Here is a 16804-nt window from a genome sequence, read left to right as displayed (position 1 = left end):
CTGTAAAATTTCGAAATTCTTCGCGACCCACTGGTTGGGAAGCACTGGACCAAGCATCCAAACGGCCTCAATCGATACTGGGACTATACCTTTTCTCATGCTTGTGAATACAGTCAGACAAACTTCTGTAAATTATGTTTATTGTTCCGGGATTGAGTACCCATTATAAAATCGAGAAATCTAGTGACACTAAATCTCGCGAAGCGCAACGAAAATTAAATTTGAATAAAGTGTCATGTTTTATTTGTATGTTTATGTTCATTTACGAACTATTTTTGAGCCCGCTTTGAGTTTAGATTGGAAAATAAGTTAATTGAAAATGTTTATACACCGCATTAGTTCTATTCGCAAATATGTCGATTTTCTAGCTAGAAGGTGCCTCACGGTCCTAGGAAATTGTCTTGTTGGCCTCAAAATGACTGCGGACCCAAGTTTGAAAACCAACATTTAGCATTTTGTGTTCGGATAACACCTTAAATCATACCTGTTGAGTATTAACTGAGTAGACCTTCTTGTACAAACTTTAATCTGGTTTGACACGCAATAGCATTCAGAAATAATGTATAAGCAGTCTATTTCCAAGTTCAACAGTCTAACGTAAATATATATGTTGGATCATAGATAACAACATTGTGTCACTCCATCTGTTGCGCTTTAGAACTTTTAATCAACATAATATACGAACATTTCATTGCCATTTTCTTCTATCAGGATGAGTATCTCGAGATTGCAACATGTTATTTTTGGTTTCGGTGTTGTCGGAAATATAGGCCCCACCATTCGCACAAACAGAACAGATGCAGTCGCGGTGTGATAAATTGCATTCCCTCACGTCGACATCAACATCGCAAGTTCACAACTGACAATCCGTATACGGTTCACACGAAACGTCCCCACAATTAAAGGAACTGTTTATGAGTATTCTGTGCGGCCCTGCTCTCTCGCAGATGACCTATCAATAAGTAGTTGGCGTTTAAGCCACGCAAAAATGCCACAATGTAGGAAATCAAGGATGATTATCCCGCGAGCATCTGGGATTATCCGTCTTACGACGTTGCCGCTTAAATGAGTGCAAACCTGAAGATTGATTCCCCAATACCGCACCGGGACAAAATATATAAACACTTCGGATAACTCTGGCGAAAACATTTCCCGAAATCGTACATGTTCCGAGAAAGGAATGGAGAAAAGAATCGGCAGAAAACGAAAGGAAAGAGAATCAGACATTTTGTCGCTAATTGAATCAGCTGCCGTATGTCACGTCGGGATTGCCACAGTTTCGCCCCGTCCATTTGTAAATCCAGTTGGAATATCTCGGAACTCTCGTGTACACACCGGGTTGGTCTTGCACGCCGCACTTCAAACCGAAACTGACGACGCCATCCACGTACCATCGATCCCCTCTTCTGCACATTAGTGGACCGCCGCTATCTCCCTGGGAAATAAAATAATTAACGGGCATATCGATGTGTCATATATAGGACTATGGTTGCATTTAAAACGAATGATTGTTTGAAACACCTTGTTTAAAACATGTTTTTAAACAGTGGTTTAACCGAAGGCCTTTAAAAAAACGTGTTTTTTAAGTTGTAAAATCAGGCCATAATTGTGTAAATACTTTCCACAAAGCATGTTGTATGAGCCTATACGGACAATTACCACCCGATATAGCCGACGTATATGATATGGGATGTTTGGAACCCTCAAAATAGTCGGTTCAACTAGGGATGGTGTGAACGTGAGGTTCACGTTCGCGTTCTGTGTGTGAACCTCGGAAACTTTGAGGTTCGCGTTCACAACAGAACCTTGGTAGGTTCTGCACTGTGAACCTTTTTCATATATATTACAATTTTCTCTTCATTATAACTTATTTGGTTCAAATTTATTGCATTTCAACTGTGGACCACTCTATGCATGGCGCTGATAGCATGGCCAATCCACACTAAGCGAGCATGCACCTTAACAATCTAAAAGATTTTACTTGCTTTGTTACAAAAGTTTGCTCGAAATAACCAGCTTTCCGTTTATGAATATTTAGTGACTCTCTGCAGTGAGCTTGACCATGCAATCACACAACATCAAGAGCGAAATACACTACATGTAGTCAGCGAATCATGCTTATTCAATTGATATCGTTTTCTGATGTAAAAATATAGCCGGCGTACGGGTGTGTACGTGTGTACTGTACATATGTTTACTGTATCATAAAAACCAAATCCATGCGATTGGGGTGTTGGCTACTGTTGTATAACTTGTTAATGGGGTAATATCGGTAGCAAGTATAGAAACCCGTTTTACACTCTGCTAATATCCATGTAGCAATACTCAGACGCCGAATATATTTTCCGGTCTGGCCTAGACCGTTAAGGCGTAAGCTTATATTCCCTGCCAAGTCCTCGTCGAAATTGTTGGCAAAGCGACGGAAGATATTGATTCATGGAATTATTATATCATTTGATTGTCTCAGTTGATACATTTAGCGACGTTTAAAACGTCAATATGTACTTCAGCATTGTGGCATTTGTGGCCCGAGTCGTCGCTGGGTATCGTGTACATTAATATAGGCTATCACTTCATTGAAATATTGGGTTGAAATTATCAATATGACGTGACGTGACGTCATGAGGTTCACGTTCGCGTTCACACAGAACCTTTCAAAAAGGTTCGCGTTCACACGAACCTGAACCTTTCAGAGGTTCACACCATCCCTAGGTTCAACACCTATAGTACGTATAGATATTTCGTCAAAGAAGCTATATTTACCCTGTAATTGCAATTGTCAATGTCAATCCTCTATGGCTTAAAAAATAAAAACATGTTTTAAACAAGGGCCTTGTTTTAAACGTGTTTGATTTAAATTGATTTTTGTTTTAAATGCAACCCAATATAGGGCGATTATAATTTTACAAGTAAAAAATTGGTCCAAATTTATAATGTTATGTCAAAATTGTGAGCATTGTCCTGGTGTCTTTGAGGTTTCAATGTTGGTGAACTTTTCATTTTATACTATAAACCTTCTATCCTACTTTTTACTGTGGTAAATGGTCCACTGTCTATATACTCACTGTGAATCAAAAATCATTAATTGGAATATATTGACATGACGTGATGCTCAACAGACCTAAACACGTGTAAAATTTTAGGTAGGTCCCAAGCCATTTTGTGGTAGCTGTATAGGCCAGGTGCAGCTTTTTATTCGGTTTTACTTTCACACTCTTCGTGTATCTGTAGTTAAGACTTGAGATCAATGTCTTGAACAGTTGTTGGGTATTTTCAGAATTGTCTAGGTCTGTGTTCCGATATTTCCCACGTGTTAGACTGTTTACACGCTCCTTCGTTTAGCCTCCAGTCATATTTGGCTCCAACGTAGACAGTAATTTTATATTCTGCAATAATGTGTAATTTAACTATACTTGAGATTTTCAAACGCCAAATTTTTTTTTTAATATCAAAAGTTTCTTTTTAGGTCAAAACGTGTAATCGGCCTATAGTTATGCATTAATCAGCTATGTAGTTTTTGTGTAAAAACTCCACAGCGTGACTCCTGCCAGTAACAATTTGGCGTGGGTGTACCCGAAAATAGAGTAGGGAAATTTCTTTGCAGTAATGGATAAACACATTTAAAATGTTGACAATATGGCAAAGCTGTGCAAGTAGACCAATATCTGCGGGTTTGAAAGTTAGGTGGTAGTAGGGTTGTGTCTAAACCAAAAATTAATTTAGAACAATCTTGTTTAAAAATAGGCCCTTGTTTAAAACAAATTTTTTATTGTTTTGTTTTTTTAAGCCGTGACGTCACGCATATTCAATTGTGACGTCATAGAGATTTGATATTCACAATTGAAAATACCGGGTAAATATAGCTCCTTTGACGAAATAGGCTTCAAACTCCTGTCATATACGGACCAAAAATATCTTTAACCGGCACTACATCGTCTTGCATCATATACACGGTCGCTGGTCATCATCATCAGAACATTTATTCCGTACCAATGATCTATGTCTACGTACTATAGCTGTTGAACCGACTATTTCTAGGATTCCAACCATCCCATTTCGTATACGTAGGCTATATCGGGTGGTAATCGTCGTCCGTAGGCTCATACAACAATTTTTTGGAATGTATTTACACAATTATGGCATAATGAAACAACTTGAAAAAACAAACAATTATTTTTAAGGCCTTTGTTTAAAACATGTTTTAAAAAAAGTGTTTTAAACAACCATTTGTTTTAAATGCAACCCTAGGTGGAAGTGATGACATTTCTTAGTCATCAGCATACTTCTATGGTAACCTGTTTAGTGGATCAGCGCAGAAAAAGGTGTATGAGCTCGTCACAATAACTTTAAGTGTGTACCACACTAAGAAAGATTGAAGAGCCCTGTATTAAAGGAGTTCATAACAACAGTATAATATCACCATTGTCCGAATAAATTAACTTTAAATTAACTTTACAAATTAGCTACCTGACTCCCGAATTATTATCCGAACAAAAACGTAATTTTCCTGTTACAACCAGGCTTGCACATTCACTAACAAAAAGGCGGTTGTGAGTCCCTTCCATGGGCCGTTTTGCCAGTGACTAAGACTAATTAGTCAACCAAATTTATTCAAGTCTGCACTCAAGTTTTTTTGTCTACATCATAGGAAGCGATTTCATTTATTGATCTCGATTCGTCCTTCGTCGAAATCGTAACCCATAGAAAAATGAAGCTTATTGCTGGAATCTAGATTGCGTTTTGTCGTGATCTATTTCCGTTTCAACGCAATACCCGCCAACACCGGGACAGATCCGTGTTGTTCGAACGAGGTCGGATACGCTGAAAATAAACATCCCAGCCAATTTACCGCGCACGTGTCGTGATTGCTGTGGCCGCCAACGCAGTGCATGGTGGTGATGTCGAAATCTTTGAACAAGTTTTGGCATAGGCTGTGTCTTCTTGGCTTCAACTCCACTTGCTTCAGGACCTGGGTGTGGGTGATTCTCGGTGGATTGTCTGAAATTATAAGGTATATGGACGGTTATTGTTCGGTGGTATAAAGACAATACGCGGATAATGTAGTAAAACTAAATATTTGCATCGCAAACGTGGATGAAATATATACTTAATATGAGCATTGATATCGTCTTAATCAACATTTTTATAATATTCTACGGAGAAAAACAACGAGTGCTATTTATCAATCATTATGTATGGATACAAATTCAGCGTCAAGAAAGTGGAAAAGCGTCCATCAATAGAAGCTTTGTTGAAAACAGTCAGAGAAACTATATTTCGGCGAAAAAGTTTTGTTATGACAGGAACGTAATGAGATAGTCCGCAGTCTGGGGCGAATTATGAAATTTCAGAAATTCCATTCCATTTAGTACAGTATATTTTATAAAATTCTCGATTGTATTCTATAGCCCAGGTCGTAGATCGCTGATTAGATCGTAATTAGTTGTCTTTTCATGAGTATATGCGTGCTGTTTATTCATGAAGTATTTCAGGCCAATTTGTTGTTGACATAAGAAGGTACTCGAATATTATGTAGGCTACACCCCTTGCGGGTTATTGTTTTTCATGTCTCTGCCCATATCATGTTTTTCTGTCGATATTTTCGCGCTTGATGTGCGTCGGTCCAAGGACTTGACTGTAGTGTTCTCATACACGTCGAGGTGTTGGTTGATTGATGTTGAGACTTCACTCAGTGGTGTTCACAACTACGTGTGGTTTTATTCATTTATTGCGTAGAAATTAGTTCTATGGAAATTAGTTTAGTTCGAAATATCCCTGGATGAAAATATATCAACTAATGAATACAGTACCTAAAACTTGATCATATTTGGCTTGTATTTTGAAACGTGAGAAACAGCTCATCTCTGGCCCATTTCTGACTTCGGCGACAATTTGTTCAATGTTTTTATCAATTCGTATACGCACGATATTGAATAATATCATTCTGGGGTATATTTATAACAAATTTTAACTGAAACCTGAAGCCCTAATCATCAGCCACCGAGCCACGTGATATAGCGGTGGGGCCATTGCGATCGGTCAAATTTCAACACTCAAATATCGAATGATAACATCTTGCCTATATATCCTGCTATAAATGACTATAGATTTAAAAATATTGAATCACTATCTGTTTGATTCAAATACTGATATATCATGACCCGAAAACCTGGAATGGAAATGATCCAAATCAGTGGTTATGATTTGCGGTACTGGTGCCACTTTACGGAAATGCGACATATCTCAAATGTGTGATACCACATGAAAGGTAAACGGTGTTTACGTCGCCTTTGTCTTGTGATGTTTGGCTGGATGATGTCGTATGGTCGTAGCGGTTTTTGTATGCGTAAGCTTGTTCGCCATTGTTAATGATCGTTTTTTTCCATGACAGGACTCTTGCTTTTAATGATTGATTGTAGTCCTATCTGGCAATGAGTCATGAATTTGATTTCTCAAGTTATTGCATTGTCGCGATGATTATTATCGAATGATAGCAGATACAGTTCCTTTATGTGGGTAAAGCGTTGCTAGAGACTTGTGCTCGCGGTATGCGAACGTATAATCATGATAAATAGTTCTATTTGAAGAATATACGTGAGGATTCAGGATTGTCTGTGTACTGATGGGCCGGCAGTGCTCTGATACTGTTCTTCCGGCGTTAGACCCTGCGCGGTATTGCAGTAAAGCAAAATCGAATATGCCTTATGAAGATGAACCGGTTTAATATGTTCAAATTCATGTACTCTCCCGAATTATAGCTTCAAATTCAATTCCTAATCCTAAACTCATTCCGCATCGCACAATGCACACCTATAAGTATCCAATTCCGTATTGGAACATGACTCAAATTCACTTAATAGCCGCTTGAAAATTCAAACTATAACAAAAGTAATGAATTTTGACAAAACAGCATTCTATTTAATTGAGTTGTTGACTTGTTTTGGATCACTTTTCTCCATTAAGCTAAAAGTGCAGTAATATATAGTTTTCGTTTGTGCGCGCCGTACAGTGGGGGCGTCAAACTCGTTTCCACCGCAGGTCGGATTAGCGTATCGACTGACTTCAATGGGCCAGATGTCTCACACCCGAAATTTATAGGAAAGAGATATCACAAAATCCAGTGGTGGAATACCACTTCCATGATTTGAATTCGATGAATCTTTTCACGGTGACCGATGGAAAGGACAACATCTGCCCGCGTTAATATCCGTAAGCGCAACTTCGGGATATTTCTATACGATTTCTTCGGTCATTTCGAAAAACGTGAAACCGGGCCGGGACATTTATTTAAAGGGGCACTGCACTTTAAAAATGATGTGGTCTCAAACTGAAGGGCAAAACGAAAAAACTTTTTGACCGCAGCCGTTTTCTTCGGTCATTTCGAAAAACGTGAAACCGGGCCGGGACATTTATTTAAAGGGGCACTGCACTTTAAACATGATGTGGTCTCAAACTGAAGGGCAAAACGAAAAAACTTTTTGACCGCAGCCGTTTTCTTCGGTCATTTCGAAAAACGTGAAACCGGGCCGGGACATTTATTTAAAGGGGCACTGCACTTTAAAAATGATGTGGTCTCAAACTGAAGGGCAAGACGAAAAAACTTTTTGACCGCAGCCGTTTTCTTCAGAACGCCATCGTAATGGAGCTGCAATTTATTGAAATTTCCACAAAAACTTCACGCTCCAGCAGTCACGCAGAGATCAAACTTTATATAGTTGTTTGTTAGCCGATGTTATGAAGGAGATATGTCGTGCACGCTAAGGTGGTTTAGATACCGCGTTCAACGGAAGATGTTCAGTCAGGAGATTTATGTCAAAATCGGGCCTAGCGTATTCTATTTCTTTGAGACAGAAATAGATCATGTCTAACAATGTTTTATACATAAACAATGTTTTAAACATAAGAATAGGGCATGATCTACTTCTGTCCTAAAGAAATAGAATACACGAGGCCCGATTTTGACATAAATCTCCTGACTGGACAATGGACATCTTCCGTTGAACGTGGTATCTAAACCACCTTGGCGTGTATACGACATATTTCCTTCATAACATCGGCTAACAAGTAACAACTATAAAAAGTTTGATCTCTGCATGACTGCTGGAGCGTGAAGTTTATGTGAAAATTTCAATAAAGTGCAGATCCATTATGGTGGCGTTCTGAAGAATACGGCTGCGGCCAAATTTTTTTTTCGTTTTGCCCTTCAATTTGAGACCACATCATTTTTAGAGCGCAGTGCCCCTTTACGGTACGTTCTGGACACAATTCCCATACACTGTTCTGTTTAATCTTGATAGAACGTGAGTTGAGATAGGCTATTCAATAATGCATGACAGCTACCATAGACAGCAGCGAAACGATTTCAGACCAACACGGATCCAGCTGGGACTATAGGCACTCGAATGATACTGCGAAAATCTTAGATTAGATAAGAGATATCGTAGTATATAATCAAGCGGAGTTACATATTAGCAGTTTTTGTGGTTGTAGTCAGGTCGTCAAACTTCTACCGTTCCGCACAAGGAAGTTTTAATCAGTATTTAATCCCATTTGGTCCGTCGTGACTCGTGGTTTCCCAAGATCAGCAAAACAGATTGTAGGGCGGGTCGCATGCAGTCAAACGGTGACCACTTGCTTTAAAAAATCTGGCCATATTTGAAAGGATTGGCGTCGAAAAAAAAAGCTAGGATCATGTACAAAAGCGGAATCTGAAATCATTTCTGAAGCGATACTAAAACTAGAGTAGGATTATTTTTTTGCAATTTGAATTGAACGGAATTCCGGAAGATCCCGATCACAGTATTTCTCTCATTTTTGACATTTGGCGATGCGGATTTTATGCAATAGCAGCGACAAAAGCAAAACAGCGGAATAAATTGGACTTCATTAGAAATACACTGGGAGTGTCAATATATATAGACTGCCCGCATAATTGCAGGGAAACAGCTCGTCAGTGATTTAGCGATCGACTGAAATTATTTCATATCTAAATCACCTAATATTTAGTGGTGCAAAAGGCCGTCAGGCGATGAGCGCCAAATCTTTTTGTTAAACAAATAAACAATAACAACAATAAGCTAATTGTTTTGGTAACACTTATTGTATTATATAAATGGATGCACAAATATATTAAAAACAATCTGAGTCCTGCTTTCCCTTTTACGGTCTGCGTTAGAATTATCACATACGGACCTGTCCGCGGAGACAACGAATACACGGGAGGCTATGCCAGCTGTGCACGACTATTCAAATGTTAGCTTTGATTATATGAAGTCAGTATTACTGGATTCTGAAATTTATCTAGTACACCACCATATTATGTGTGCGGTATAACAACAACATAATAAAAGCCGACAAGATGCAGATTATCTCCGTCGTAATTGCAACGGAGACTGTGGCACCTTTGATGCAATGATCAGCTGATTTGTGTCATTTATGGGGAGGGTGTGGTGCACAAATCGTGATGTGAATCCACACTATTCAGCCTAATACCATCAATTCAATTTCGTTGACTCTCGGAAGCATAGATTTGTAGTCACATAACTTTTGAAGTAAGGAAAGAAATCAGCGACGATGGATGCTTAATGAAATTATTATGCAAATCCAATACATATGTAGAAGTGTTCTGACATGGAGTTTATCTTGACCTCACGAAAACATAACTAAATAAATTACTTGCGCGAAATTAGGTCACATGAAACCCATGAACTTGTGGAATGGTACAGGTGAGATAACCGAAGGTTTAATTTTCAACAGATTATTGTCATCAAGTTCGGATTATTTTAATGCTCGTGTGTAATCGGCTTTGAATTTACATTCATCAGCGATTATTGCGTCGTCATAAATATACACAATATTGATTATATTCAAATTGTATCACTTTCCTGCTTCATGAGTGGTTCAAACATTGGGGAATACCATGATGCAATATATCATTATCGTTTTATCACGTTAGTCGCAAATCGGCTCACGTGCAAAGCTGCCGCGGTTGAAATCTCGGTAGTATTTTGGAAAGATGGGTTTTGTTGAAGTCGCGCATACATTATCTTCCGCCCTTTTCTCACAATAATGATCAATCCCACCGATGCACTGCACTGTTATGGTCCATCGATAACAATTTATATTTCGCGAATTCAATCATTTCTAAATTGTATTAGACTGTCAACTACCCGCCTTGAACTGATTAGGATCACGCTCATATATCTAATGAAGGTGAATAGGTGAATTGAAATGTATACGAAGGAAAAGAAAGGACGTAGTTTATTTTTGTCGTTGATGTTCTTGCGGCATATACACCGAGTCATGATATACATACACACGTTCTGTGCATATGCATACCATGCGTGCATGATGTGCAGGGGAGATGTGGTACCGATGAGACAGTGGGACCGAAAATAATTGAAAAATTCTCTGTGATAATTCCATGATAACAGTACGCGATTTTGTCTACAATTGCAGGCTAGCAGAATCTTTCCTCGTATGCAAAAAAATTCAACCTGCGTGAGGTATGGGGTTTCTGACAGATGATTTATGTTTTGGGGGGTGTAAAATAAATTTGGATCGACGTATACATTTTTCTATATCACCTTCCACAGTAACAAACCAGCACTAATTTTTAATGTGAAGTGTAGGGCTAGTATCAGGGTATATAATGTCATATATTTTTTAATTCAATACCATCATCGAGTGGACTATTTTCAATTCAATTACAATATTTATAGGGTGGGGGCCTGGTACCATTACCAAATCAAGCCAAATAGTTGGACCAACTAATCACTTAACAGCAGAAACAAGCCTACATATATAGAGACCGCAAATCATAGTTACCAATGGTTTTTATCGCTATAACGAGGTATTTGAAAGTCAAAATGTCGATTTACGGGTAACATGTATATGACATTAATTTTGTAAGTTTGGGTGTAAATCGAAACGTGATTTTACGCCAACGTTTGAGTTAATAAAATATATTCTATTCATGAAGGTGGCGACGAAACATTCTTCATTGGCTTGCTGTGGCTTAGATTATATTACACAACAAAACAAGATGAAAAATTCGAGTTTTTGAACGTATGTCTCATAGGTCTCATGGTCGCGTGCCTTTCGACCCACCGGGTGGGGACCGATGATACGTTCGAGCAACAAATTTTGAATGTTCATAAATATTTTTTGAGAAGGCGGATCTTCATGTAAAGGTCCGCGATAGATAGAGCTTGGATCAAAGTGTTGATCCAGCAGAATATCTGCTATTCTCGGATGAAGATATGAGGGCCGGAGATCAGTTTGTAATTTTTGATCAATCGGTACCACATCTCCCACGTATGCCGCTGGACAAGGAATGTACAGACATATTATGAGAACTCTCAGAGTTCAAACGATATAGTACAAAGTACTCTTATGTCCCATAGATGTCATGAACTCACAGAATACGTTTAAGCCGACGTGTATAATAAATCAATTAATCATGTCTCATCAGACGTGGTGTCAGGATGTATCCGAAGCGATCATCGCACGGGTCTTATACCTTCCGATTGTCAAATATATGAAATGGCATCAGTGAAACGCATCAGTCGCCGCAACTATCGGACTTTTCCAGAAGTTCTACATCGCGTAAATCTTTCCTTTGCGCGATAAAGATCAATCGCTCCTCAAGCGACCCAAGTCAAACTGACAGTATCAAGTGGAAACGCCGAGGATGAAATTCGACTTATAACGGTTATATCACAGATATCAAAACAAACCTCGCTATATAAACATCGATTTGAAGTATATACGGGCGATGTGGCGATAGATGGCGTAAATATGACTTGCAATTAATACAGTAACCTTCTTTATCTCCGCGCCACGCCTTCGATTTATCGAATTTGATATTTGGGTGGGTGCGAAATACCGTAGCGATATGAGGGATAAGATCATCGAGAAACCACACGCCTACCTAAGTTGCTTTCCGCTCCCCATCCAGCAGAGTAACAGCTCTCTCCTGATGTCGCGAGCGGATGGTAGTCGTCGGTTACATTATACACGCACGCTGGGCGGATAATTCGGTTCAATACCACGGCGTTGGGAAGCTCGATCAAAGCAATGTCGTTAACGTGCGTGTTCGTGTCGTAGTCTTCGTGAATGATTACCCGTAGAGGTCGGATGTTCGCCTGAAATACACGGTCTCGAAATAACTCGGCTCTGTTACCCACGACGTAATTGGACGCGTATAGCGTGCAATGCCGGGCGCAAAAGTCGACAATATCTTGTATTGAAATAACTACTCCGATTCCAAAGGTGTAATTGAATACATTGCGTGCAAAGCCAGCAACGAAACCACATCCCAATACGGAATGGGTGAAATGCTAACATATGGGTCACAATCTAAAGTTCTTACCATGGTGCAGGGATGATGCTACTATAAAAGCTTCGGGTTTGTGCGAACACAAGCATTTATGGAAGATTCTTTGCGAACACGAACACCTCACTTCACGTGATGTCACAATACTAATTCAAGCACACAACAGTTCTGACTTCCATTCTACGCCCTTTTCTGTTACCGGGGCACTATAGTCATTATTCAGAGCGCGCTTGGTGTTGATGACTGGAGCAGAGTGTTCAATTAATATCTTATAATAACTCGTTGGTAAAATTCTAATATATCAGGGGTCACTTTTCTGGCCGTATGATCTGATCGCACCAATTTATTGTTGGGCGGTACGAAGAATCCTCAAAGCCCAGAATCGATTTTGCACCATTGGACGCCGGCATCACGGGCAGTTGCATGGGACATAGTTAACTCTGCAATGTACGAAAAGATATGAGGGCCCATGATGTCGTTCCAGCCCGTAGCAGTAACGGAAGCCAACCAATTTATTATTTACAATCCGAATAGGGACAAATTTTAACCAGTTTTTCGAGAATCTGTGTAATTTCCTCAAAATTATTCGACGATACAAGGTTGATCTTAGTTTTGCATGTCATCGCGATACAGCTAGTGATGGGATGTAGAAATTCAAGGACATTTGTGTTAAGAATTCTGTAAAATTTCGCTATTTCTCAGAAACGTTCACAAGATAGTACGTTATGATAAGCTTCTTTTGCGAACTCGAACCTCTGAATCATCAAGGCTTGCACCCAACACGAACGTGAACAGAACATTCACACCGTGCCTAGATTATGACGTGTAGGCTACCTGTTATTTCTTCGCTGACTCGTGAGAAGGATTCTTCATAAAAATGACTGATTGTCGGGTGGATATATAGTATAATATATAATTACTGAATTTGATCGAGCGTCATTTTCCACTCAAGCTTGGCGAAGAGTTTATTATTCGGAGTTGTGTCTGATTGCGATGTCCGGTTTAGATAATCCTGTATATGCGATGTTTAAATATTACAAATGCGGCGCAGTCGTAGGTCTACAGCTCGTCCATCATATGCACCGTTGGGCAATATTCGTAATTGGATTCAGAACATAATGAAATATTTGACTTTAATTATAATGGTATACTACAGTGGGACAGGTGAAACTGAATTTTTCGTGACTCTTTAAATCAGCGATCAGATATTCGAGCACGCGATATTGATGACCTACATAACACACGACGTTTCAGAGACTTCAGCGGATTGATTTTTAAAGTGATTTATTCTCAAAACGACACATCAACTAACACGCGACAAGATGTATCCAGTTCGATGTGGTATTAATAGAATATGCGGCCCATTTCGACGCTGAATATGGCACTAAACTATATAGTTTTCTTGCTCTAATCAGCTTGGTTTCTCGTTTTGGTATGTATATTAACCACGCAACGCGACAAAGGAGGAATTGATCTATTATAACTAAAATGATTGATAGATATGATGAGCAGAGATTGAAGAATTGACAGTAATAAAGATGCATATTCTTATAGATCACAGATTGCACACAATGTGCAGTTTGCACGCCAGGTGCTTCATATTTCATTGCATCGTACCGGTACCGAACGTCGCGGAAACAAACGTATTCAGTCGCCACGATATCTAAAAACCACACAGGTACCCGTAACTCTGGTTACTAGTGCCATCGCATTTTAACCGACCATTAACAAACAAATTACGAGGAAGAGGTGAAAGATATAAAGCATGAGACCTGACCAGGGAAAGCGTCCTCGAAGACTATATGATGTCACTTTTACATTCGCCAATTGACATCAAGCCAAAAAAGTGCATTATTGAAACCAGCGTTTTCGGACCGTAATCAGGCATAATTGACAACGCGCCCATAATGAATATCGTATATTTTAATAAATTCCAGATTTTGCGGCACAAAATCTGACATGAAAAGGCAATTCACGACAACACGAAATCATGATCCAAACTCAAAACACCAGAAAATGATTTAATGAGGTTGCGGATACCAAAACCGATTCCGCAGTATGCGTTTGCGGTAGTCGGAGAATGTTTTGCCGAGACGAATCGATTTTCGATGATAATACTTGTATATTGTCGAGAATCATGGATTTACGTTCCACCGATGTTTATAAACATACAAATTACTTGTCGGTTAATTATACACTTGTAGGTACAATCCTAGTGGTAAGTGGTAACTCTGACGTCAGACCACACGTACGAGTACGCTCTTCCTAAATCGCTGAACACCGAATAATTAAGACTTTAGTCGAAAATCGCCAACTAATGAAGTGGTCGACATGCAGAGGAGCACTGATTAGGTTGTTAATTGGTCGGAAACCACTTGTGGATTAGCCGCCAAACCCTGTTTATACGATGCAACCTATACATTGGCTATCAAGATATCTAGAACGCACCAGCATTCCATTGTTGATGTCATCGTTGTGGTGGTTTTTGAAATGCTTTCCGATATGGACGCGGTAATTCTTCAGAGGCTCACCGGAACTGAAAGGAAGAAAACTTTTCATGCTATGCAATACCCGTGACTATGCAATGGCATATTTGGCCTACACTTGTACCAACTGAGTTAAATTTGAAACACTGTTCGGTATTATAATTCTCAAATAATAAGATTTATTTTTGTTAAAAAACTCGTTATTGGTTAGCTTTGATCTTTGCAGGTGTAAATAAAGCACTGGCGGCTTTCATGCGGTTGCAGATTACAATGTATGCAATTGAATATATATATATAGGCTATGTATTGACTTTCTTGATTTGGCCACCAATGTTATAAATTGGGCAAAGGACATGTAAGCAGAATGACTTTGCAGACTGACTGCGTGCTGCTGTTATAAATAAATGAGTTTTCATAGGTTAAATCGAGGCCAAATTTGTGCCGGATCAAGACATGCTAAACAATGTTTGCTTAACACATCAGATCAAGACGTTTACGATTCAAATAGATTAACCGCACCTTGACGAACTTATTTTCAGTATATTTGTCCAAAATATCGGATTTCCCTAACGATATCTCGCACTTTAGTCGCGATGAAAAGAGCAAAACTCTGCGAAGACGTGAATTATAATACTAGCCGGGTACAATGATTTGAGGATTAGAATCGAGTAGCATTTTTAGCGATTCTCGACTCCATTTTTTCGGGTACCGAAGTTATGCGATCCTTGCGTCTTAGAATTATTTTGTCTACGAAAACTCTCATTTCGTAAAATTTTTAACACCGTGGTAGCCTTGAAACCTGCCTTTCCGCATCGAAGCATCCAAAAATGCATAGGGATACGCATGTTCCAAGAAATTGGCATTTGTTGGAAGCATATAGTGATCATGATCAACTCTGCGGCCTTGCATCGAAGCATTAGGCCTATCTCGTAATTATGATGAGTCGATTCAAATTTTTTCCGAAAAATCTGTTATTGGCGATATTTTATTTATGGTCGCATAAACGGCGCAAATTGGGAGTTATGATTCTTCCAAATGTGTATGATGTCATAATGAGTGATACTCTACCAAAAGTTAAATACTGCACTCGTAATCGAATCAGTTAAGTACTCGATTTTCCATTGCCCTACTTATAATTTGACTTGAAAATAACAGAGTACTGGGTGTGCCTCCATCCACGCGAATAAGTTCCGCGTATGTTTCCTGTTACTTTTGAAATTTTCCTCACCGTCTGTAATGGATCCCACGGATTTTAACGCCTTTCCCTTCTCTTTCCGACTAAGTCGGAAAACCCAATTAGCACAACTGGCACTTGGGGATTTGAGAGAAAATAACCATTACTACATATGTGATGAAATTTGCTTTTGAATCGGAAATTTGCAAAGGGGCGTAGTTTTCCTGTTTTTTCGTAATTGAAGGGCGATATGATATACAATAATACCAGGAATAGGCCTGCTTCATGAATTGTCGACACCAACGACGGTGTCAATAAGAATTCTTCATTTTCGGAAATTGGGGAGACATGTATACCAATGATAGTGAGCTGATAGGTAATTCCATGCGAGACCTCATTTAGATGTTTGAAGATTTGACAGGAAGTCTGTCACATTCCTTATTGTGACTATCTACGCCAGGGGCGGGCAACATACGGCCCGCGAAGGGATTTTGTCCGGCCCGCGGACAGTTTTCCGTCTTACATGATGTGGCCCGCGGCCCCAGTCTGCCGAGATTCCCCACTACTCGCTTACTAGGTCAAATTTTAGTGACTGTATGTTATTATATACGTGTATGCGCAGCGTGAGAGAGTGGAGCTTATGCGTAACTTCGTCGAAGCGAGAAGACTTGCTTTATCGGCAATTACGATGTACTCAACCCTAATGTCGTTTGTGGTAATCATGGTGTTTGTCGACTACAATGGTCATTTACATCAGGCTGATATTTCTTATTTTTGATTCCGTAACCGCCGACTTGTAGCACGGCA

General features: G+C 39.3%; 2 protein-coding genes across 2 annotated transcripts in view; both read right to left on the bottom strand.

The window, feature by feature from the left end:
• The window catches only part of LOC145451505 (uncharacterized), a 125524-nt gene that overhangs the window by 106300 nt on the left and 2420 nt on the right, over positions 1-16804 (bottom strand). The gene's annotated exons all lie outside the window — the stretch shown is intronic.
• The window catches only part of LOC145451504 (uncharacterized), a 34372-nt gene continuing 18125 nt past the window's right edge, over positions 558-16804 (bottom strand). The window contains exons 12-15 of the mRNA XM_080329718.1: positions 14786-14873; positions 11933-12146; positions 4850-4998; positions 558-1435 (exon numbers count right to left, since the gene is read on the bottom strand). Of these exons, the coding sequence (XP_080185844.1) occupies positions 1244-1435; positions 4850-4998; positions 11933-12146; positions 14786-14873 (643 nt within the window). The 3' untranslated portion in view covers positions 558-1243. The remainder of the gene's footprint in view (positions 1436-4849; positions 4999-11932; positions 12147-14785; positions 14874-16804) is intronic.

Source organism: Botryllus schlosseri, chromosome 12, assembly GCF_051294905.1.
Source record: "Botryllus schlosseri isolate E-star chromosome 12, Bs_hap1, whole genome shotgun sequence".
Taxonomy (NCBI): domain Eukaryota; kingdom Metazoa; phylum Chordata; class Ascidiacea; order Stolidobranchia; family Styelidae; genus Botryllus; species Botryllus schlosseri.
This window is presented reverse-complemented; position numbering and strand designations above follow the sequence as displayed.